This window comes from Bombina bombina, chromosome 1, assembly GCF_027579735.1.
Source record: "Bombina bombina isolate aBomBom1 chromosome 1, aBomBom1.pri, whole genome shotgun sequence".
NCBI lineage: Eukaryota > Metazoa > Chordata > Amphibia > Anura > Bombinatoridae > Bombina > Bombina bombina.
In genome coordinates, this window is record NC_069499.1 from 1131327909 (window position 1) to 1131353352 (window position 25444).

A 25444-nucleotide genomic window follows, 5' to 3' on the forward strand; every position below is an offset into this window, starting at 1 on the left:
ACCCGCTCCGCGCTGGATGGATGAAGATAGAAGATGCTGTCTGGATGAGGACTTCCCTGGCTGGATGAAGATTGAAGAGGCCACCTGGATGAAGACTTCTTGCCGGCTGGATAGATCCTTCAAGCGTGACTTCAATAACTGTAAGTGGATTGTCGGGGGTTTATTTAAGGGTTTTTTGGGTGGGTTTATTTTTAGATTAGGGCCTGGGCATGTAAAGAGCTAAATGCCCTTTTAAGGGCAATGCCCATACAAATGCCCTTTTCAGGGCAATGGGGAGCTTAGGTTATTTTAGATAGGTTTTTTATTTGGGGGTTGGTTGGGTGGGTGGTGGGTTTTACTGTTGGGGGGTGCTTGTATTTTTTTTTACAGGTAAAAGCTGATTTTTTTGGGGCAATCCCTTTTAAGGGCCATTGGTAGTTTATTGTAGGCTAGGGTTTTTTTATGTTGGGGGGGCTTTTTTATTTTGATAGGGCTTTTAGATTAGGTATAATTCTTTTTTATTTTTGATAATGTGTTTTTTTTTCGTAATTTAATGGGTTTTTTTTGTAACTTAGTTTATTTTCTTTTGGTAATGTAGTACTTTTAATAAGGTGTAATAGTGTATTTAAATAATTTGAGTAGGGTTAGGGTTTTTTAATATGTAATTTAGTTAATTGAATTGGTAGTTTTATTTAATTGTAGTATAATAGTTAGGGTAGGTTAAATAATATTTTAAATTAGTTTCTTTTAATTCTACAGGAAAGTTTAAATTTATATGAAGATAGGGATGTTGTGATTTTAATTTAAAGTTAGGGGGTTGTTAGGTTTAGGGGTTAATAGCTTGATTTAGATTTTGGCAATGTGGGGGACCTGACGGTTTAGGGGTTTATAGGTTTCGTTAGTGGAAGTGATGTGGGAGGCCAGAGGTTTAGGGGTTAATACGTTTATTTAGGTTGTGGCGGAGTCAGGGAGTGGAAGGACAGGGGTTAATACATTTATTTAGGTTGCGATGGGGTCAGGGAGTGGCGGGATAAGGGTTAATAAATGTATTTATGTTGCGGCGGGGTCAGGGAGCATCGGGATAGGGGTTAATACATTTATTTATGTTGGGGCGGTGTCAGGGATTTGTTCTTTTAAATCTTACTCCTTGTACCCTATTTAAGGCCCCTCCTCTCTATGCTCCCTGCTTGGTAATTTGCTTTTGTTACTATACGTGACTGCTGTCAGAGAAACCTAGTCCGTTCCTCTGAATAAGGGGATTATTTACCTACTCCAGTGAAACTCTGCTGAGCACTCCCAACTCAGCTTCTCTCTACCTGAACAACTAAAACGTCTCCTGCAGATACTGCATTCAAACCGGAACCAAAAGTTTAGCTGCAGTATTCCTACTTTCGCTATTCCGTGTGTGTGTGACGTCACACCCGGCATCTCAGCGTTCCTGCAGCGCGTGTACCGTGCCTCTCTCACTCTCTCCTTCAAGGGTAACAGTATTAACTGCATTTGCTCCCACGCTGTTCCTGAAGTACAACTTGGATTTGGTCTGTATTCACTTTCTAACATTGCTGGATATTACATTGACTTTCATATTTACTATTTCATCACCATTACGCTTATTGACTGTTTGCTACCTCCATTTGTGAATAACATCATTACCTGCCATAACTCATTGCATGCTTAAGTGGATCTTTGAATTCATTGACACGCTTGTTGCTTCATTTCATCTAACCATATTGACTGTATTTGCTCATTATCTCACCAGACTCCCATAACTAATAATATCTGCATATTCCAAATTAACTATCTGTTTACTGCCATCTCCTCAAGTATTTCAGTTACATACTGTGATTTCATTGACTATCTTTGTACTCTATTTTGGTATAAGCTCCATCAATCTCATTCTGTGCTTGTGCTCTATTAACCAAACATATCTCTTTTTCATTATCCCTGAATACATTTAGTTTGACTAATGACATATTTCTTAGGCTCTATATGCTTTGCCATGCTGTACTTTAGTATTGCATATTGAGTGTGTAAGTCTATCATATATATATATCTTGTCTACCTTATATTGCAGTATCTTCTATCATACTTACATTCAATTGTAACCTTGACACATAGTCCTATCTATCATTAGATACTTCTCTATCATTTATTTGGTTGCGTGACAGCTCCGTTTTCACTCTGTACCCTGCAGTAGTGACCCTCAGTTCAATGAGCAAAACCGGATTCCTATAAGTTAGATCTGTGTGAATCCAAGGTTTGGTGTGAGGCTGAGTGGTCCTACAATAGTGGATACTAGGTACCAGAACTTCACACACCACTTGTTCTACTACATAACACGTATCATTACAGGCGGGGAGAGGTGGGATAGGGGTTAATACATTTATTTAGGTTGCAGAGGGGTCTGGGGAGTGGCAGGATAGGGGTTAAACATTTTAGTATAGTGGCGGCATTTGGTGACAGGGTTTAAATAAATTTGGGGAAAAGCTGAATAGACGCAAGATCGATGGCTGTTAGTTAACAACAGTCCAATGCTCATCGCCCCATACTTGGTGCACGTCTTTTTGCCGGCTTTTTTAATAAATAAGGAGAGCTTATTGAGATAAGCGGCCGTGATGTTAGGCGAGCGTATTGGTGCCGGCGTATGCAACACAGTTGACGGCTTAATAGATATCCCCCAAAAAGTACTGTATAATTGTCCATTAGACTCTAATTGATCCCCTAGTGTATAATAAAAATAGATTACCTCCTTGTGGTCCTTCCTGATGCCATTTAGCTCCTCTATTAGAATTCGGACATCTACCTCTAGTCTGGCTCTGTCAGATTCTAGGTTTTGCACTGCATTCTTCATATCCTTAACCTCTGACCTTATAGTCTGATGAACGGAACGTTCAGCTTCGTACCTAAAAACGGTTTAGAAATATTTTAATTCATTTTTAAATACCTCAACTTTACTGTTGCACATTAAAGGGATGCAGATAATCCTTGAATACTATAAGCTAAAATATTTTATTATGGGCAGAAATGGCAAAGTAGTTATAAAGCTGACAACATTAAGGAAGCCAGAAATGCAAGTATGAATAGATGAATGTTTATCAATCATGACAAAGGTACTCATTACTCTACCTTATTAAATAAATAACAAAGCCTTTAGATTTAATTAGCTCAACAAAAACAACAGACCTTTCTTTCATGGAAAATACACCTAAATTACTCATAAATTAACCATGAGCGCCCTTTATGCAGCTTTTTTGCAGCTCCAAATGGGGGACAAAAGGCAAATGTTTCCTTCTGAAAATGTGTTCCTTATATCCAAGGAAACTTCCTGAGAGATTTATAATCCTTCTTGTTAAATAACAATGGTTGTATTGCATGATCAATTAGCAGTGATGGCATTGGTCGTAAGTAAGGAATAAACACATGGGCCTTTGTTAGTTAACTTTTCTGACATTGCAAAATATTCTGGTATCCTCAGATAACAAATGACACATTCTGGTAAAAATCCTTATATTTAGTTAGTAAGTCATTATTAGCTTAAAATAATTCCTAGATTTAATGTTTAACATATCTGAACTCAGAGTATCTTATGTGCTCCACTGAGCTATAAAAATACAAATAATTTACTTGTTAGATGTAATATTAATATAAGACTGATTCTATCTTTCAATTACTTCACTGTTGCTATTTTTTTAACTGCTGTATAACTAAAGGAATGTTCACAACTATTATAGTCACTTCTGGGTTTATTCTTTAAGAATGTCTGCTGCAAGAATGACTATCAAGAAATTATTGGAGACTTGTGGAATTTACTGTTACTAAAGCAATAAAGAATGATCTGTTGTGCCTCATTTATTTAATCTATTTACTTTAGGCCACACAGAATATTAGAAATCCAACTGTAGGCTTTTTATGAGACAAATGTTTGTGTGTATATATATATATATATATATATATATATATAATCTTTAAAAAAAATAAAAAATACATGAGAAAAATGTTAAAAGCCATTTGTTAAAACTCGAATAACACTATTTTCTTGTTTATGCAAATTGCTCTTGGGTCACCCTGAGAGTTAAAGGGGAAACCAGATGTGGACTCCTTGCACACATTCCCTAGAGAGATGCAACTGCACCTCACTGACAAGGTCCACAGTAGGCCGAAACATACTTTTGGGGTTTGTTGTTTCTTTTGTTCAGAGAAGAATTGCCTGGTATTTCGGCGCTGGACTGTCATTGGGCATGGTCAGACTGATATGCTACACAAAAAAATTTTCTCTGTGAAAAGGCCAAGGGGTAGATTTCTCATCTCAAGCAGCGAATGCTGCAATCTACCCCCGAAGATTCAGGTCCACCTGAAACTTAAGTTAAGAAGCAGCGGTCATAAGACTGCTGCTGCTTAACTCATCCGCCACCTCTAAGGTGGCGAACTGCAATCATCCCGATTGGATACGATCAGAATGATTGACATCCCCTGCTAGCGGCTGATCGGCCACAAATATGCTGTGGACGGCATTTGATAAATGCCAACATTTGATAAATCTACCCCATAGTGTACTAAACGAGTACACCCTGAGTGGCACTGAAAATGAACAGGCATGGAATTTATTCTAGATTTTGTTCTGTCTCAGCTGAGTGTGTCTCTCTATTTTCTTTTATATATATATATATATATATATATATATATATATATATATATATATATATATATATATATATATATATATATATATATATAATTACTCTGACAGAGCGCACTCCCACCTTCAAAACCAGCTACCAGGGTGCAGGCAAGCAATATTACAGTTCCATATATAGCATGCACTCACTGGATTTGTGCAAAGGTGCTTTATTGGCACACAAAATAAACGGAAACATTTTGGGGATCTCACGCCTTTATTAGACTTAGTCTGGGCCAGTGGCCACTCATGTAATTCTAGCCCTGCATTGAACCCATTCGTCTAGCATGAGTTCATGAATGTCTATGGTTCTTGGTTCCCTTTGGCATGTGATGGTACCTCTCCAGCTGTAACATCATGACTACCTGCTTTTTCCAATCTGTTACGGTTGGAGCATCCTGTGACTTCCATTTTTGGGGGATTAGAAGCTTTGCACTGTTGAGCATGACAAGAATTAGGGGTTTAAGGGCCCTGTTCTCAATTTTGTGAAGAGAAAGGTGTAGAAGTGTTTTGGGGTCATTTGGGATGTTTTTCCCTACCGCTCTTGTGTTGTGTGATAGAATCTCCACCGAGTATATGTCTAATTTAGGACAGTCCCACCAAATGTTTGTGGGTGTTCCATCTCCTCCGCAACCTCTCCAACATTTCACATTGGCAGTTTTATATATGCGTTGTAATCTGCTAGGTGTAAGGTACCACCTTGAAAGGAATATATAACTAGACTCTGGAAATAGATGCCTTTTAGGTAGCTTCAAAGGCTGTTCGCCACTCCTGGGGGGTGATGTCTGTGCTCAGTTTCTTCTCCCACGTTTTCGTGTACGTAGGGAGTGTGTGGTTGTCTGGTTGTAGGAGTATTTTATACAGGATTGATATGGCATGTTTTGTAGGTGTGCTCCGTTCACATAAAGTGTCGAACATTGTCAGTGGTCTAGTGAGGTGACTTTTATGGTGGTAGGTGTTCAGGAAGTCAGTCAATTGAGCATAGGGGTACCAGTTTATGCACCTGTCATCATATATTTCCTGTACCTCTGTCAACTATTTAAGTTTATTGCCTTTTAAGAGAGAAAATAATGTTTTGTCCTTAATGTGCGTTCCCTGTGTTTCTTGTATGTCTTTAAGGTTCCAAGGCAGTGCTGGATTACCACAAATAGGTGTCAGTGGGGAAAAAGCGGAGGATATGCCCATTGAGGTGTTAATTATTTTATCCCAATTAGCATAGAAGTCAGACAGCAGTGGATAAAGCACCGCTGCTTTGTGTCTGTTTCACGTGTAACCAAGCCGACATGCCTGCATTGTCAGTTTCTATAATGTCACAGTCTAGTTGTACCCATTCTTTGTGTGTGTCAATTTGACACCACTCTAACAATCTTTGCAGAGTGGTAGCCTGTTTATATGCACTAATGTTGGGCACTCAGAGCCCTCCTTTGTCCCTGGGAAGATAAAGAATGTGTTTGGCTACTCTAGGTTTAATAACTTTCCATATATAGTGTTCTATATGTGCCTGAAGTGTGGGTATGTAGCTTGTTGGGAGAGATATGGGGGTCGCCTGCAGAATATATAGGATTCTGGGAAGGATATTCATCTTGATGACATTAATCAGACCCAGCCAGGATATTGTTTTGTTTTTCAAGCTGGAATAACACTTGGGGGTCTGGGGACAGATAGATTCCCAGATATTTCATCTTAACGTGCTGTCTCTTCAGGGGGAATTGTGGAGTAACCTGGCAGATCCTTTGGATCATATGTGACATTTAATATTTCAGACTTTGTGAGATTCAGGTGAAAATTAGAGACTTTTCCATATTCCTCTAGTATGTCTAGGGTCCTTGGTAATGAGGTATCAATGTTGGCGAGTGTAAGCAGGACATATAATGCCATTATATGTTCGGTGTTTCCTATTTTGATTCCTGTAACATGTATTTTTTGGGCAAAAACCTCCATAACATGGGCAAAAAGGACAGGCGTCAGAGGACAACCCTACCTTGTCCCATTGTGTATTATGAACTTGTCAGACAGAAGGTTATTCACCTTGACTTGGGCTGTGGGCATGCTGTATAGTGTGCCAAAAAGTATTGCTGAATTTCATGTGGCTTAGTGTTGTTCTTAAAAACTGCCAGTGTACCCTATCGAAAGCTTTTTCCGCATCAGTGGATACTAGGACCAGTGGCGTTTTGTGTTGTTGGGAATGTGAAATTAGTTGTAGGATTTTTAGGGTATTGTCTTCTGCCTCTCTTCCCAGCACAAAGTCTACCTGATTTGGGTGTATCAGTTTTGGTAAGAATTTGTTAATTCTGGAGGCCAAGGTCTTTGCGTAAATCTTAATGTCGGAATTGAGAAGTGAGATGGGGCAGAAATTTTCAGGTCTATCCGGTGGTTTACCTTGTTTAGGGAGCACTGTGATATGCGCTGTGAGAATTTGTTCTGAGAAGCCCCCTTCTTTTACTAACAAATTAAATAGCGATGTGAGTGCAAGAACATGATGTAAGTATGTTTTATAATATTTTATACTCAGCCCATCTGGGCCTGGGCTCTTCCCGTTTGGCATGCTTTTAATAGCCAGCTTAACTTCTTCTGTGGTAATTAACAAATCTAAATATTCTGATTCCTCTAAGTTTAGTGTGGGGAGATGTAGATCTGACAGAAATTTCTCTATATCCGCGCGCTCACATTTATTTTCTAAGCTGTATATAGCGTCTCATAATATTTCCTCATGGTCTCCGCAATGCTCTTGTTATCTTTATGTGTGTGCCCACTGTCATCCAAGATGTGATATATATGTGTGTTTAACTGCTTGCGCCTAAGGGCCCGTGCCAGGGAGGTACCCACCTTGTTATTAATGTCAAGGTATTTTTGTTTTAAAAAGGTAGATTTTTGTTGGTATTCTTTGAGGAGGTGGTTCTGAAGTTTATTCCTGGCCTGAATTAAAGATTCAGCGATTTTAGTCGAGGATGGGATTTTTTGTGCTCTTTTTCCCAGTATTTAATCTGTGCAAGTGTGGAATTCATGAATTGCCTGCTTGACTTAATTTCCCTAGCTTTTTGCTTTATGAATTCTCCCCTGATAATGCACTTGTCTTGCACTTACCACTCCCAAAGTGGTAAGTTAGAAGTGTCGTTAGTGGTGTTTTCCCTAAAATATTGTCCCAGCATTTTGTCAATTTTGATCTTAAATAGAGGGTTGTCAAGTGTGCATCAGTCCAGTTTCCATAGATATGGAAGGACAGAGGGATATTAGACCATTCAATGTTGCACTGTACCGGGGCGTGATCCAACCACGTGATTGGCAAAATTTTAGTAATGTTTATTATTGATAGTCCAATTTGGTCAGTCATGAGATAGTCAATCCTAGTATATACCTGGTGTGGGTGCTAGTAGAAGGTATAATCTCTGGAACTTGGATTAGTAGTCCGCCATATGTCATGTAGTTTAACAACTTGAATTGAGTGTTTGCTGCCTTGACAACTCTAGCTGGGGTGCTGGACCTACCGCTGGAAATATCTCTGATGGGATCTAAAGGCAGGCTCAGGTCTCCCTCAAGTAGTAAAGTGCCCTTTGCATGCTCTAGAAGTTTGTAACTTAGCTGTTTGAGTAGTATGTGCTGTTCTTGGTTTGGCAGATGCACGCTTACCAATGTGACTGGTTGATCAAAAAGTAATCCCATGACGATTATAAACCACCCGTGTATGTCTTTCTCGATGTGCACAGGTTAGAATGTAACTGTCTTGCTAAGGAATATACATACTCCACCTTTTTTTGAGTCCCCTGAGGCTAGGAATGTGGTCCTGTATATATTGCTAATACATGTAGGTTCTCTTCCCCTCTTAAAGTGTTTTTCTTGGACAAATATAATGTCCCCCACGTATTTGTGTAATTGGTTGAGTGCTATGGACCTTTTTGCAGGGCTATTCAGGCCTTTGGCGTTAATGGTTATCAATGTGAGCAGTCGGCTTTGCATCTTGGTAGTCATTTATTTATAGGGAAGTACAAGGGTATTTTGGGTGCTCCTGTATATCTGAATTGCAGGTAGGAAAAAAGTGACCCTTTGTGAAGGAGGGAAAGTTTTATTTACTATATACCCAAATTAGTGGTGAATTGGGTAGCTCTGTGCGCTTCCTCAAATGGATATTGTATGTGTGCAAACAATGAAAAGATAGATAATAGAATAACAATTAATGTCACCAATGTCCCCTGTCCTGCCAATGCAGTGCTAGAGGAAACAATTCCTATGGTGTAGAAGATTAAAAAAAAAAAATTGCTATAATAATGAGGGAAGTATCCCAACCATCTTGCCCATAAACAAAAACATCAATAAATATATATCATACGATCTGTGGCCTTGCCAATGAGTGTCCTGTCAGATAAGAGAGTACAGTCTGTTAAGTATTATCCCTGGTGTTTAACAGAGGTCCAGCTCCTCCAGGTGGTGTAGCGGTGCCCTCTCTGGAAGATTCTGTTGGAGCAGGGTCTGTCCTGCCTGGATATGTAGGTGAGTCTACTTGGGGGGATGGTCTGGAGTCAGGTGGTGTGATGGATATTTTCGGGGCTTTTCAGAAGTGTTGAAGGTCTTCAGCGGACTTGTAGACTGCGGTGGTATCTCCCCTTGTCGCAATGATGCTCACCGGGAAGCCCCAGCGGTACACAACATTGTGGTCTCACAGTGTAGAGGTGATGAAATGAAGGTCCCTCCTTTTTTGTAATTTTGTTGGACTTAAGTCAGCAAAAATCTGTATTCGGTTGCATGCATGGGTTATGTTTTGCTTCTGCCTGGAGCATTTCAAAATTTCCTCCTTATCCTTGAAATGCAGCAGTTTGAGTACAACATCTCTCAGGGTGCTTTTGGGGGTGCTCAGTGGGCTCTTTCAATTAGTACCTCTGGTGCATTGCTGTCGCCTTTTACTGTCCTGAAGAGATCCTGAAGGCACACCTCTAAAGCCACTGGTAGAACAGTTTCAGGGATGCCCCGAATGCATAGGTTGTTTCTTCTCCCCCTATTGTCTAGGTCTTCTACCTTTTCCAATAGGTGATGGATTGTTTTGTCCTGATCATAGACTAGGCGGGATAAATGCTGGGCATCGTTGTAAGTAGTGTTGTGGCTCTCCTCCAGTGTAGAGACTCTTTTAGTCTTTTTTCATTTCACCATACTACCCTTTAACGTCTGTCATCATTTCTTTGATGTCTTCCTTGGTGCACAATAGATGGTCTTAAGTGAGTAGAGTCAGATGAGGTGTAAGACTGATTTTGAAAAGTTTCTCCCTGGTGGGTGCAATCTGTTATGCTAAGGTTGGAAGGTAGAGGGGTGACCTCTGTAGGCTTCAGGTACTGTTTTAGTGTTAGTGTGCCCTTCCAGCTTATTAGATTTGTGCCCTGGCATGTTATTGTAAATACGATGACTGTTAGGGACCTTAACAGTGTAGTTAGCTAAGATTTCAGTGCAATGTCTCCTCTACTACAATGTTCAAGCCAGTTAGGGACCCCAAGTGTCTGTTGGTCTTATGTATATTAACACTGTATGTGCTGAAGGGGCTTGATTATTGCTGTCTTAGGACATGTATTGTTCCCAGCACTTTCTTCTGTAGTTATCTGGTTCTGCTGTGCTTTACTACTTTGTACGCTATGCCCCTGAATACATGGGGTGTAAGGGAGACAAGGCAGAGTGTCCGTTGTGGAGAGTGGACTGAATATAGGCCCTTTCAGTAGCGCGGCTTCAGAATGACTGTCAGGACCGCCACGGGGTGTTTGGCTGAGGACTCAAGGACTGACCTGTTGAGCTATGTGTGCACTTCTGTATTCGATATGCAGGACGGTCCGGGAGCCTGAAGATGTGCAGCTGTGTCTTCGAGTCCCCAGCAGTCGTTACTGGAACTTTGTGTGCCAGGCTGTGGCACGAAAATCTCTCTGTGTGGTATTGTGCCCAATAGCTGCTGTGGTGTTAGCCAGTGGTCCCCCTGAGGTGAGCTGCGTGGTCCAGCCCTAGGAGCTGTTTTAGTGTGCGGTCATCTCTCTAAGCGTCCAAATCCCCCCCCCCCTGTACAGTGTGTTTTATGTGGTTTTACCACTTTTTATAAATAAGAATTAATAGGTATCTTACAGCGCTAAGGGTGTGACCTGTGGCTCCTTAACAAAGTGGGTCCCTAGCCACCCACAATATAGATTAATATACAGGGAAAGACTGAAGGAGCGCCTGAGCAAAGGCAAGGTCTAAAAGCTAATCTAAATATAGAAATTAAAACATTTTTAAAAAAAATTAAAATCGAGATTAGTTAGTATATTTGATAACAGGGAAAAATTTGGTATTTAATAACATAAATGCATAAAATAAAATAGAATAGAATAAAATAGAATAAAATGGTACCATTTTATTCTATTTTATTTTATGCATTTATGTTATTAAATACCAAATTTTTCCCTGTTATCAAATATACTAACTAATCTCGATTTTTTTAATTTTTTTAATTTTTTTAATTTCTATATTTAGATTAGCTTTAGACCTTGCCTTTGCTCAGGTGCTCCTTCAGTCTTTCCCTGTTTACCACTTTTTATTCAAGGGTAACAGTTAACTAGAGCTCTGAAGTCACACTAACCTGACAAGTTTAAAGTGTGATTGAGCTCATGCGTTTGAATTTAGTTTCATCTTGTAATACGAGCGCTGCTTCTGATGCATGCAAACAGCCACAATAAACGCAATATCACTTGCGCGTCCAGCAGTTAGTATGCCACTTGTAATCTGACCCTATATATGTATCCCCCCAGATTTGCACATAGCCACATTACTCCTTGAGCATTAGTAAGCATTGACACATGCCAAAAGCTACCAAAGCAGATCCATGCCTATTAAGGGTACATAAAGATATACTATATATTCATAGCCTTTGTTGCTTAAATATATTTACCCATAGCTTACATACTCACATAGCCAACCATTATATGTATACATACTCATAATTAAACATAAATTCCAACAAATATTAATAGATATTTTTGTCCTTATATACATACCTATCCAGCCAGTCATACATATCTACTGATACCCCTATAACCAATGCTGCCATTAAATACAAAGTTAAGCATAAATAGCATAGACAAACAAGCCTACCTATGCAAGACTAATAGCTCCCTTGTTGTACTCTTAGGCAACCAAGTACATGTATTCACACTGAACATATACCATGAAATCCATAGAGTACACACTCCTAACCATTTATATTTAACCACAGATGTTCACATATAAACATACAGCTCTACAGACACTTGTCTAAGCCAAACATAAATAACTTTACACACCCAAATATATAAATGTATACTTTATACTTTTAGTCAACAATAAATAGATAGGCCCCAATCAGCCAATAGAATGCAAGGTCAATCCTATTGGCTGATTGGATCAGCCAATCGGATTTTTCCTACCTTAATTCCGATTGGCTGATTGGATTCTATCAGCCAATCGGAATTCAAGGGACGCCATCTTGGATGACGTCATTTAAAGGAACCTTCATTCTTCGTTAGGACTTATTTTGAAGAGGATGCTCCGCGTCGGCTGGATTGAATATGGACACGCTCCGCTCCGGAAGGATGAAGATAGAAGATGCCGCCTGGATAAAGCCTTCTACCTTCTGGAGGACCTCTTCTGTCCCGATCTGATGAAGACTTCTGCCGTATGGAGGACCACTTGTGCCCGGCATATACCTCCTTGGTATAAGCAAAGAAGGCTGTACAAAATTGTCTTTATTGTTTAATCTTTTGATCTTTTGTTCAAAAACTACACAAAAAACTGCCTTCATGGATATCAAACAATTGCAAACACAACATAGGTTTATATTGGAAAAATATATTTGAAGCATATTCCCATTGCTATTTTACACTTTTTAGTACACCTGGGTGACTAGAAACAGGAAATTGTTCAACATGACGTCCGGTTTCACATGGGGTATAAATATGAGGTAACACATAGGCCAAATTCACTTAGTCATTCATAACAATGGGTAATACCAAGGAATATAGCTGTGATGTGCGGCAAAAGATTGTTGAACTTCACAAAATGGGAAATGGCTTTAAGAAAATAGCAAACTCATTGAAAATACCAAATTCCACCATCAGGGCAATAATTAAGAAGTTCCATTCAACTAGAGTATGTTTGTAGATATTGTCTTAAAAAACTGTGAAGAGGATGATTGGAGTAGCTAAAATATCTCCAAGGATCACAACTGGAGAATTGCAGAAGTTAGTTGCATATTGGGATCAGAAAGTCTCCAAAGCTACAATCTGACGTCACCTTCATCACTACAAGTTGTTTGGAAAGGTTTCAAGAAAAAAGCCTCTATTTTCATCCAAAAACAAACTCAAGCGTCATCAGTTTGCCAGACACTACTGAAACTTTAAATGGGATCGGGTTCTATGGTCAGATGAAACCAAAAGAGAGCTTTTTGGCAATAAACACCAGAGATGGGTTTGGTGCACACAGAAAAGAACCTCATGCCCATGGTTAAATATGTTGAGGACTGTTTTTCTGTCAGTGAACCTAGATATTTTGTTAGGATACTATCATGGACTTTTTCAAATAGCACAATAGCTTGTTCTATGGCTAGCTACCACCCAAGAAGCAGCCTCTTTTTGCTCAACATTAAATGAACCCCTGACTGCCTCTGCCAGAGAGCTTTAAAAAATGGTCCATGATTGGATCTTTTAGCAGGACAATTATCCAAAATATACATCAGAATCAACACAAAAATGGTTTACTGGCCACAAAATCAAGGTCCTGCTATGGCCACCCAAGTCTCCTGACTTGAACCCATGTGGGGTGAACTGAAGATGAGAGTTCACCAATGTCCACCTCGACATTTGAAGGATCTGGAGAGATTTTGTATGGAAGAATGGTCTCAGATCCCTTGCCATATATTCTCCAAACTCATCAGTCATTATAGGAGGAGACTCAGAGCTGTTATCTTGGCAAAGGGAGGTAGCACAAAGTATTGATTAAATGTTGCTAATAATTGTGCCACACATGTTTAACAATTTTTTTTAATTTTTTTTTATAAATCTGTGTTGTGTTTGCCATTGTTTGATAGCCATGAGAGCAGAATATGTTATGTGTATTTTTTTAACAAAACATCAAAAGTTTAAACAATAAAGACACATTTTTACAGCCTTCTTTGCTCATATTTACCAAGGATGCCAATATTAGTGGAGGGCACTGCAGGTATAGATATATATTTTACATTAACATTATCAGATATATTTAGAAATATATATTTAACAATAACATTTAAAACATTTTCTATGTGAAAAATATTGGAATGTAAAAAATGCATAACACGCTTAGGGTTTTGCACTTTAGGTCTAACGCGGAGTTGGGTTAGCGCACATGAAGAATTAGATAAATTAAATAAAAAAATAGGAATAATTATTAAAAATTATCATAGATACTGTAAAATATATATTCTATGGGTTATTTAGATTTTTTTTATATTTAGAAGCTGCACTTGGTAAATTGCCATAGAACAAGCTAACAATTTGTTGATCTGGTTGTTCATTCCTGAGAGTGCGCTTCTCTCTTTGTGCAATTTTCAATGTATTTATGTTGTGTTTAGTGCATTTTTTTAACGCATAATCCTTTACAGACAGGTTTACAGATGCTCTAACTTGATGAGCGTAAATTTGCCATTGCATTTTTGCAATAGCATTTACTTTTAACTTAAATTTCAGATCTGTAAGAGGCTGAGAAACGCGTCGTTTTTAAAAAAAAAGATTTGGATTTTATCTATACACTTGCTGCTGTGGTGGTGTTTATTGTTACACCACTCCGGGAAATTTTTGGATAATTTTTAACTGTTTGCTGTGGAGTTCAGTCAGCTGGGAGGCTGAAAAATCCCAGTCTGCTCTTACTGCACTTGGTGGTGCTTTCTATCCTGTAAGTGCAATCATTTGTATCTTATTATCCTACTCCTCCTGACCATACGGTATTGGGCTATGGTTTCTCTATTCTCCTTTCACATACATATAAAGGGCATCGCCTCCCCAGATCATATGAGTTGACACGATTGCCGGTGGGGATCAATGAGCTGGACCACTGCCTAAAAGTTCCAGTCTGCTTTACTAGCACCATTGGGTGCTCAACGTTTGTGAGTATTATTTCTGCTTTTTACACCAACATCCTCTGTGTCGGTGCTACTAGGCCATTGTGGCACCTCCGTTTCTTTATCTGCTTGTAATACAAGTGCTCACTCACAAATGTTAGCACACCACTTGTAATCTAGCATTTAATTTTTTTTTGGTAACACATAAATACATATTTACACACATATATACATACATATTTAGACATGTGTATGTATGTACTGTATCTCTATGTTAAAGCCCTTCACAGTCATTTTTGTTTCTACCACCTGAGACCTCATATCTTTAAGCCCTTATAACTTTTTTATGCAATTTTTTTAAAATATTTTTTTATTAGATAATGTTAAAATGAGTGTAATTGTACTTTTAAATGTATTTTTGTTGTGTTTTGTGACATCTTTTAGTCTTGCGTAACAGTTAACAAGAGCCTTGAAGTCGAGCTAACTCAATGAACATAAAATCGCTCATGCGCTTATGCATTCGCATTTACTTTTAACTCGTAATACACATGCTATTAACAACGCATACTAAAACCTGTTGATGCTCGAGAGCAACATTTAGTGCGCAAAAACCTGTTGTTGTTAGATAGCAACAGTTAGCGCGCCACTTGTAACCTAGCCCATATTAACGTATTGTAGAAGACTGAGCCTGTTTCACAATAGTGTTGTATTATTTTTACCAATGACAGCTGATAACATTTGTCCAGAACACATATGCTTTAAATATGTTCACATATCACTATCTTCAGCTATTGTAACTAGGTTACTCCACTATACAATCAAACTCCTATCCTGTGAATTTAGACACAGTGTATTCTTTATAGAATTCTGTGTACTCACAAGCTGTCCATGCAGAACCTGGGTCTGTGAAGCTAAGATCCACTATTGTAATTATTCCTTTGAGAAAAAGGGGAAAAAAACAAAACAAAGACGAATGGAAACAATACTTACTTTTCTTTAAAAGCACCCGCAGTCAACTTCACATTTTCGATGTTTAGACAAAGTTCTGCATTGATGACCTTTGCTTTTTTCACCTTTTGAAAAGGAAATCAAGATTTTAAACAGTTTTGAATAAAGTATTTTAAAATGTTATATCTTATATAAATGCTATAAATGTAACTAATCATTTTAGCCATCTTACCCCTTTAGATCTGGAATGCAATGTCTCTTAATTGCTCTAAAAATAATTGTTTAATACTTTACAGGAGTTAAACCCCATATTAAGACTTCAATAACAAGCTCTATCTAATTTTGGCCGGGGGTAATATTTGTGTCTATTTGTGTCTTCAATATTGATAACCACAAGAGAGACCATTTGGAGGGTTCAGTGCTGTCTTGGTTAATGCCCCATGCTGAAAAGCCTTGTTATTGGACATAACCAACAGATGATTTAGCCAACAGATGATAAAACACTGTGATGTTCTTATAATAAGTAGAGATGTGCAGTGAAGAAAATTTTGTTTCAGACTTAATTTTCATTTCGAATATTCAGGGAAATTGTTTCCCAAATATTCATTGGCTGCACTATTCGTTATTCGTTTAGTTTAAGATAAAACGAAAATCACATTTTTGTTAAACATTTACTTTCACTAAAACAAATTAAAATGTTTCAAAGCTAATGGTGAAACGTTCACCTGTAGCTACAATACCAGAGCATGGAAAGCACCTTAAGGTAAGTATTAACTGCTTAAAAATAAAGGAAACATTAATATTGACAATTTTCATCAGTATTTTTTGGTTTTCTTTATTTTCATTGGTGCATTCATTCAGATTTTCGTTTAGTTAAAATTAAACAAATTAGATTTTTGTGATGAATTTACATTTTGTGGGGTGGCAGTGTTTTTAAAATGGCCTGTTTTGCTCTATAATCTGTTTTGTGTTAATACCAAAGCCATTGAAATTACAAAAGGCAAGTATAAGACATTAAAACAAATATAAGTAAATAAGGCTACATGGTAGTTAACTTACATTAACATATTACTCCTACTAAAAAGGGTGAGGTATAATCCAGTTAACTAGGCACATGTAGATTGTAAAATGTAAGCCTAGCAGTATAATATACAGTTGGTTAGGAAACATAAGGAGGAATATATACAGTATATATATTTAAATGTATCCATTATGAAATAATTAATACTGCATTTATATATTTTGATTCACTTAAAAAATGTATATATACATACATAGATATTTAAAATGTATACTCCCTCATATTTCTATTAAAGCTGGGAGGTGTATATGAAAAATTACGTAAAACTATTAATTTAAAATATGTTTGCACTTTCATTTGATAACTTCCACCCTTGTTTACTTTACATTAACAAGCTTAGTAATTGAATTGTAATCTATAAACAGCTTACTAATTATTTGCTCTTCAATATGACACTATGTAAGAGTAACAGCAAAGGATTTAACACAGTGAATATGAATCATATTTCAAAGAATGAACAATTTAAGAGTTCTTAACTCAATATCATGCTTCACAGCAGTGAATAGAATCTTAAGTATATACTTACACGTATCCGTTGTCAGAGATTTTAGGAATAAATGATGGACAAAGAGGGCAATAACCTTTAAAATTCTAAACCAAATTATTAGCAGGCAGCTGTGGGGCAGCCATAAAAAATGGTTGTATTGTATGTTAGCTCTGAGGGTAATTGTGACTGACTAAACTTATCCATATTAACATTCAGCATTCTAACTGTACAATTGCCTAGATTTACTAAACATTTTTAAAATGTCTTGTATGGAGAAAAAGCCTATTTAATGATATACTCCTTATTTGTTAGGAGGGACATGTTAACTTTCCCATGTAATCTGATTTTTTTGCAGCCTTCCTAAGTCCCTGGAGTTAATGCATTGCTTCCATGTACCTTTAGCTGTACTAATAAACATCTAGATTACAAGTTTTGCGCTAAACAGGGTGCGAAACAAACGCAACAAAAGTTGCGTTATTTCACCCCCCCATATTAATGCCATTACGAGTTTCAAAAAAGCCTCCTTGTACCTAACACCCCCTAATAAAAAACCTAATTTAATATGGTGGCGTTAAGCTCCATACCACACAAAAGCCACACAAAAGCCAAGGGCTGCTTTGACGTGCTTGTGCACGCTTTCCCCCATAGACATCATTATTAACCCCTACTCCGCCTCTCCCGACATCGCCGACACTAATAAAAGTTATTAACCCCTATTACACCGCTCCCCGACATCGCCGCTACTATAATAAGGTTATTAACCCCTATTCTGCCGCTCCCTGACATCACCGCCACTATAATAAAGTTATTAAACCCTAATCTGCTGCCCCTGACATCGCCACCACTAATAAAAGTTATTAATCCCTATTCCACCGCTCTCCGACATCACCGCCACTAAATAAAGTTATTAACCCCTAAACCTCTGACCTCCCACATCTCCACCACTAGATAAACCTATTAACCCCTAAACCGCTGGCCCCCAACATCGCAAAACACTAATTTAAACTATTAACCCCTATACCTAACACCCCCTAATAAAAAAAATCTTAATTACAACTAAAAAAAACAAATCCTGCAAAAATTGTAAAAAAATCTAAGTTTACCAAAAATAATTAACACTAAAATCACGAAAAAAAGAAAAACACTAAAAAAAACTAAGCTACCCATTGCCCTTAAAGGGGCATTTGTATGGACATTGCCCTTAAAAGGGCATTCAGCTCTTTTTCAAAGACCAAACCCTAATCTTAACCCCCCCCAAAAAAATAACACTAACCCCAATAGGACCAGTAGCTCTCAGTTTGAACAGCCAATATGATTTCAGAAGCTCTTATCCTATTGGCTGATTTGAATTTGAAGAATCAAATCAGCCAATATTAATGCAATGCCATTTACACACATATATACATGCCATTTTGAAACGGCTACCTTGCATTCAGCTTCAGTGTACGGCGGCGATCATATGAAGAGGACGCTCCATGCCGGAAAGCATCGGCTTCCAGGATGGCTCCGCTCTGCATCGCCGGGATGGATGTAGACCTCGCCGCCTGGATGCCCGGACTTCAGAAACCGTGAGTAGATCTTCTGGCGTTAGTGTTATTTTTTTATTTTTTTGGGGGGTGGGTTTTTTTAAGATTAGGGTTTGGGCTTTGAAAAAGAGCTGAATGCCCTTTTAAGGGCAATGCAAAAGAGCTAAATGCCCTTTTAAGGGCAATGCCCATACAAATGCCCCTTTAGGGGCAATAGGTAGCTTAGGTTTTTTTTTAGAGTTTTTTATTTTGGGGGGTTAGTTGGGTTTTACTGTTGGGGGGGACTTTGTATTTTTTTACAGGTAAAATAGCTGATTTTTTTTAGGGCAATGCCATTTTAAGGGCTATAGGTAGTTTATTGTAGGCTAGGGGGTGTTTTTATTTATGGGGGCTTTTTATTTTTATAGGACTATTAAATTAGGGTTAATTTTTTTTTATTTTTGATAATTTCGTTTATTTTTTTTTGTAATCTTAGTGTTTTTTATTTTTCGTGATTTTAGTGTTAATTATTTTTAATGAAATTTAGATTTTTAAATTTTGGGGGGAGATGTGGGAGGCCGGAGGTTTAGGGGTTAATACCTTTATTTAGTGTTGGGGAGCGGCAGAATAGGGGTTAATAACTTTATTATAGTGGCAGAGATATCGGGGAGTGGCGGTTTAGTGGTTAATATATTTAAAGTGTTGGTGATGTGGGTGGGCAGCAGATTAGGGGTTAATAGGTTTATTTTATAGTTGTGATGTGGGTGGGTGGCAGATTAGGGGTTAATATGTCGTTTATGGATGTTAGTGTGCTTTGTAACACTTTAGTTATGAGTTTTGTGATGGCGGTATGGATTGTGTCGGTATATGCTGTAAAGCTAGCATTTTAGTCGGACTGCACAACCTGTAACACTGGCACTATGAAAATCCCACACAAAAACAACTCCCAATAGTGCTGCTTTTAAGCTGATATTGCCATTTTTTCAGCGTTAAAAGTTGCAACGCAAAACTTGTAACCTAGGTGAAAGTTATTTTCAAATACAAAGACATTTTCTACTTTTTTATGGACTATTGAAAGGCTAGTAAAGGGTAATAATGCCCATTAAAACAAATTAAAATCCAGGCATCAGGTGTACATATCTAAAATGAATTGTCCCACATAAGACCCTTTTATTCACTAACCCATTTATTTCAGTTCAGTTTGTTCCTCTGTTTCTCTAGAGCTGTAACACATGTAATCTTTACATCTATTTATTCTTGTCCTTTCTGCTTGAGTCTATACCTTTTTGAGTCTGTGTGTACAACTTTGAATAAGATGATTTTGTTTCCATTAGAATTAGAGCAGTGCATGAGGCACAAGCTCCTGATATATGCAAACATGCTGGCATATGAGGTTCTGCTGATACGATTGGTAAAGGGATGCCTGGAGGGTGCATGGTGCCCTTGGGGTCTTCCCCTGTCATTCCAAGTCTCTCACCCATTTTAACCCCCAGAAAATACATATCCACTTTGTGGCCCCCTTAGAGTGACATTGGTGTGCAGGCTACAAGCTACAACCAATGCACTAGATACTGATAGGTTACCATCTTACTAAAAAAAGATGTGTTTGTAGACCAAATAATCCTGCAGACTTCTATTTATTATCCATTTTTTAGAAAATTCAAACACTTATATAAAAAAAATCCTAGGTTAAAAATGAACTTGACGCAGACAAGACCATAAAACAGGGTAGCCTTAATACCAGGATTTTACTTGAATGACTGGAATTTTTATAGCCCTGGCTAATGTAAGCAAATTATACTAAACCAAAATACGCAACACTCCTGTTCCTGAGAAAAATGTCAAGAAATTAATCATCCAAATTAATATGGCCTGTTTTGTTTTTTCAACATTTTAGAACCATAGGATGTTTCTTCCATTGCTTTACATGGTTTTTTTTTTTTTGGGGGGGGGGGGGGGTTAGACTATTTTAATTTATTGGTGGTTCTCCAGTGGCTCCACAATGCCTAAAATTCACTAATACTTCACCTACTTTGGGAGAATTGTATAAACTACAAATGCATTATAATAAAAAAAGACTATGCAATAACACTTGCTAAGCATCTATGCTATAATCGCGTTTGTAACACATCCGTCGGTGCCGCCAGTTGCGCACTCATCCTCAAAGGAATGTTGGCTGTGCGAGGCAGCCAAAAGAATGTTGGCTGCGCGCGCAGCCAAAAGAATGTTCAATGCGCACGCAGCCAAAAGAATCCACCTGGATGCAGTGAAGAAGGTGGTTTTTTTCACCACCCTGCCATTTTCGAATTCCACCTGGATGCAGTGTAGGCAAACCCAAAGCCTTAAATAAAAACACGCAACCACCCGCAAAAAATAACCAAAACACACGTAACTGCCCGCAAGAAATAAAAATAAAAACATGTAACCGCCCGCACAAAGTATAACAAAAAAAAACCTAACCTCCCACACAAAGTATTAACAAACGCCTAAACCGCCAAGCACCCACATCGCAATAACCATAATTAACTTATTAACCCCTAAACCGCAAAACCCCCACATCACAACCCTAATTAACCTATTAACCCCTAAACCGCCAAACCCCCACATCGCAATAACCCTGATTAATATATTAACCCTAATTAATATATTAACCCCTATACTGCCAACCCCCCACAACGCAAATAATTTAATTACTAAGCCCCAAACCTAACACCCCTAAATGAAACCCAATTACTACTAAATTATAATTAAAATAAAAAACTAACATTACCGAAAAAAATAAACAAAATAATCAAAAATATATTTTTTTATACCTATAAAAATGCCCCCAAATAAAATCACCCCTAATCTAAACTACCAATAGCCCTTAAAAGGGCCTTTTGTAAGTTAAACAGCTCTTTTACCTCTAAAAAATACTAAAACCCCACACCCACCTAACTCCCCAAAATAAAAAAACCTAACACAAAAAAAACTCAACTACCCAATGCCCCTAAAGGGGCATTTGTATGGGCATTGCCCTTAAAAAGGCAATCAGCTCTTTTTCAAGGCCAAAAAAACCCTAAACTTTTTTTTAGATTAGGGTTTTTTCGGGCTTGAAAAGAGCTGAATGCCCTTTTAAGGTCAATGCCCATGCAAATGTCCCTTTAGTTTTTTTAGTGTTAGTTTTTTTTATTTTGGGGTTTTGGGGGTGGGGTGGGGGTTTACTGTTACGGGGGACTTATTATTTTTTAGAGGTAAAAAAGCTATTTAACTTTTTAAGGACTTTTAAGGGCTATTGGTAGTTTAATATTAGATTACGGGTGTTTTTATTTTGGGGGGATTTTTTATTTTTAAAGGGGTATTAATTTAGGTTTAATTTTTTTTTATGTTGGATAGCTGATTATTTTCTGTAATTTTGCTTTTTTTATTTTTTTGGAACTTTAGCTTCCGGGTTTGTAATTTTTAAACATAGACTGCCCTCTGGGCAGGCTTATCGATTAGTTTCAAATAAATAGGTTTTTCTTTTCTAACAAATTTCAAACTTTCATTTCCTTGATTACTGTATCATGTGACATGGTAGTGTCACATGACACAGGACTCAGGAAAATAAAAGGAAGCTTGGATGGTAGTCAAATTATGTAACCTAAGCATGCTGAAAACTACAGCATATTGCTTTACCCAGCTATACACAGTAATTGCTTACAGCCGTACGCAAACTCAATTACGGCTACCACTAACTGGCCACAATGAAGAGAGCTAAGATAACATATTTACCAAGGTTTTCATGTGGTTTTTTATGTGTATTTTCAGATCACAAAAAATGACCAATTTAAATTGTTTATATATTTTGTATGAGGTATTTTGCAATTCTGTACTTATTTGCTAATATAAATGCATACATACGCCTAGATTTAGAGTTTTGCGGCCAAAGGGGTGCGTTAGCTACGCATGTTTTTTCCCCCCGCACCTTTTAAATAACGCTGGTATTTAGAGTTCTCTGAAGGGCTGCGTTAGGCTCCAAAAAGGGAGCGTAGAGCATAATTTACTGCCACTTCAACTCAAATACCAGCGTTGCTTAAAATAGCGGCCAGCTTGAAAAACGTGCTCGTGCACGATTTCCCCATAGGAAACAATGGGGCAGTTTGAGCTGAAAAAAAACCTAACACCTGCAAAAAAGCAGCGTTCAGCTCCAAACGCAGCCCCATTGTTTCCTATGGGGAAACAGTTTCTAAGTTTGCATCTAACACCCTAACATGAACCCTGAGTCTAAACACCCCTAACCTTACACTTATTAACCCCTAATCTGCCGCCCCCGCTATCGCTGACCCCTGCATATTATTATTAACCCCTAATCTGCCGCTCCGGACACCGCCGCAACCTACATTATCCCTATGAACCCCTAATCTGCTTTCCCCAACGTCGCTGACACCTACATTATATTTATTAACCCCTAATCTGCCCCCCCAACGTTGCTGCTACCTTACCTACACTTATTAACCCCTAATCTGCCGACCGGACCTCACCGCCACTATAATGTATTAACCCCTAAACCGCTTCACTCCCGCCTCAAAAACCCTATAATAAATAGTATTAACTCCTAATCTACCCTCCCTAACATCGCCGCCACCTAACTTCAAGTATTAACCCCTAATCTGCCGACTGGACCTCGCCGCTACTATAATAAGGTTATTAACCCCTAAAGCTAAGTCTAACCCTAACCCTAACACCCACCTAAGTTAAATATAATTTAAATCTAACGAAATAAATTATTTCTTATTAAATAAATTAATCCTATTTAAAGCTAAATACTTACCTGTAAAATAAACCCTAATATAGCTACAATATAATGAATAATAATATTGTAGCTATTTTAGCATTTATATTTATTTTACTGGCAACTTTGTATTTATTTTAACTAGGTACAATAGCTATTAAATAGTTATTTACTATTTAATAGCTACCTAGTTAAAATAATTACAAAATTACATGTAAAATAAATCCTAACCTAAGTTACAATTAAACCTAACACTACACTATCAATAAATTAATTAACTAAACTACCTACAATTACCTACAATTAAATCAACTAAACTAAATTACAAAAAAAACGCTAAATTGCAAAAAATAAAAAAAGAATACAAGAATTTTAAACTAATTACACCTACTCTAAGCCCCCTAAAAAAATAACAAAGCCCCCAAAATAAAAAAATGCCCTACCCTATTCTAAAATAAAAAGTTAACAGCTCTATTAACTTACCAGCCCTTAAAAGGGCTTTTTGCGGGGCATGCCCCAAAGAAATCAGCTCTTTTGCCTGTAAAAAAAACATAAAATACCCCCCCTAACATTACAACCCACCACCCACATACCCCAAACCCCCCCTTAAAAAATCTAACACTAAGCCCCTGAAGATCTCCCTACCTTGTATTCACCCAGCCGGGTATAACCGATCTGTCCAGAAGAGGGTCCGAAGTCTTCATCCTATTAGGCAAGGATAGGTCCTCCAGAGGGTCCGAAGTCTTCATCCTATCCGGCAAGAAGAGGTCCTCCAGAGGGTCCAAAGTCTTCATCCAGGCGGCATCTTCTATCTTCTTCCATCCGGAGCGGAACGGGTCCATCTTGAAGCAGCCGACGTGGAGCCATCCTTCCTCACCGATGGACTAATGACGAATGAAGGTTCCTTTAAATGATGTCATCCAAGATGGTGTCCCTCGAATTCCGATAGGATTCTATCAGCCAATCGGAATTAAGGTAGGAAAAATCTGATTGTCTGATTGAATCATCCAATCAGATTGAAGTTCAATCCGATTGGCTGATTGGATCAGCCAATCAGATAGAGCTCGCATTCTATTGGCTGATCGGAACAGCCAATCAGATTTTTCCTACCTTAATTCCGATTGGCTGATAGAATCCTATCAGCCAATCGGAATTCTAGGGACGTCATCTTGGATGACATCATTTAAAGGAACCTTCATTCGACGTTAGTCCGTCGGTGAGGAAGGATGGCTCCGTGTCGACTGCTTCAAGATGGACCCTCTCCGCTCCGGATGGAAGAAGATAGAAGATGCCGCCTGGATGAAGACTTTGGACCCTCTGGAGGACCTCTTCTTGCCGGATAGCATGAAGACTTCGGACCCTCTGGAGGACCTATTCTTGCAGGATAGGATGAAGACTTCGGACCCTCTGGAGGACGGATCGGTGATACCCGGCTGGGTGAATACAAGGTAGGGAGATATTCAGGGGCTTAGTGTTAGGTTTTTTAAGGGGGGTTTGGGTGGGTTAGATTAGGGGTATGTGGGTGGTGGGTTGTAATGTTGGGGGGGGTATTGTATGTTTTTTTTTAAAGGCAAAAGAGCTGATTTCTTTGGGGCATGCCCCGCAAAAAGCCCTTTTAAGGGCTGGTAAGGTAATAGAGCTGTTAACTTTTTATTTTAGAATAGGGTAGGGCATTTTTTTATTTTGGGGGGCTTTGTTATTTTTTTAGGGGGCTTAGAGTAGGTGTAATTAGTTTAAAATTCTTGTAATCTTTTTTTTATTTTTTGTAATGTATTGTTTGATTTTTTTGTAAGTTAGTTTAGTTGATTTAATTGTAGGTAATTGTAGGTAGTTTAGTTAATTAATTTATTGATAGTGTAGTGTTAGGTTTAATTGTAACTTAGGTTAGGATTTATTTTACATGTAATTTTGTAATTATTTTAACTAGGTAGCTATTAAATAGTAAAT

The 25444-nt window shown here is 38.0% G+C and overlaps 1 protein-coding gene across 1 annotated transcript in view; it reads right to left on the bottom strand.

Annotated features, from left to right (window-relative positions):
- The window catches only part of LOC128641577 (keratin, type I cytoskeletal 12-like), a 105315-nt gene that overhangs the window by 60256 nt on the left and 19615 nt on the right, over nt 1-25444 (bottom strand). Inside the window, exons 3-4 of the mRNA XM_053694119.1 lie at nt 15714-15796; nt 2726-2882 (exon numbers count right to left, since the gene is read on the bottom strand). Coding sequence (XP_053550094.1) covers nt 2726-2882; nt 15714-15796 — 240 coding nt within the window. The remainder of the gene's footprint in view (nt 1-2725; nt 2883-15713; nt 15797-25444) is intronic.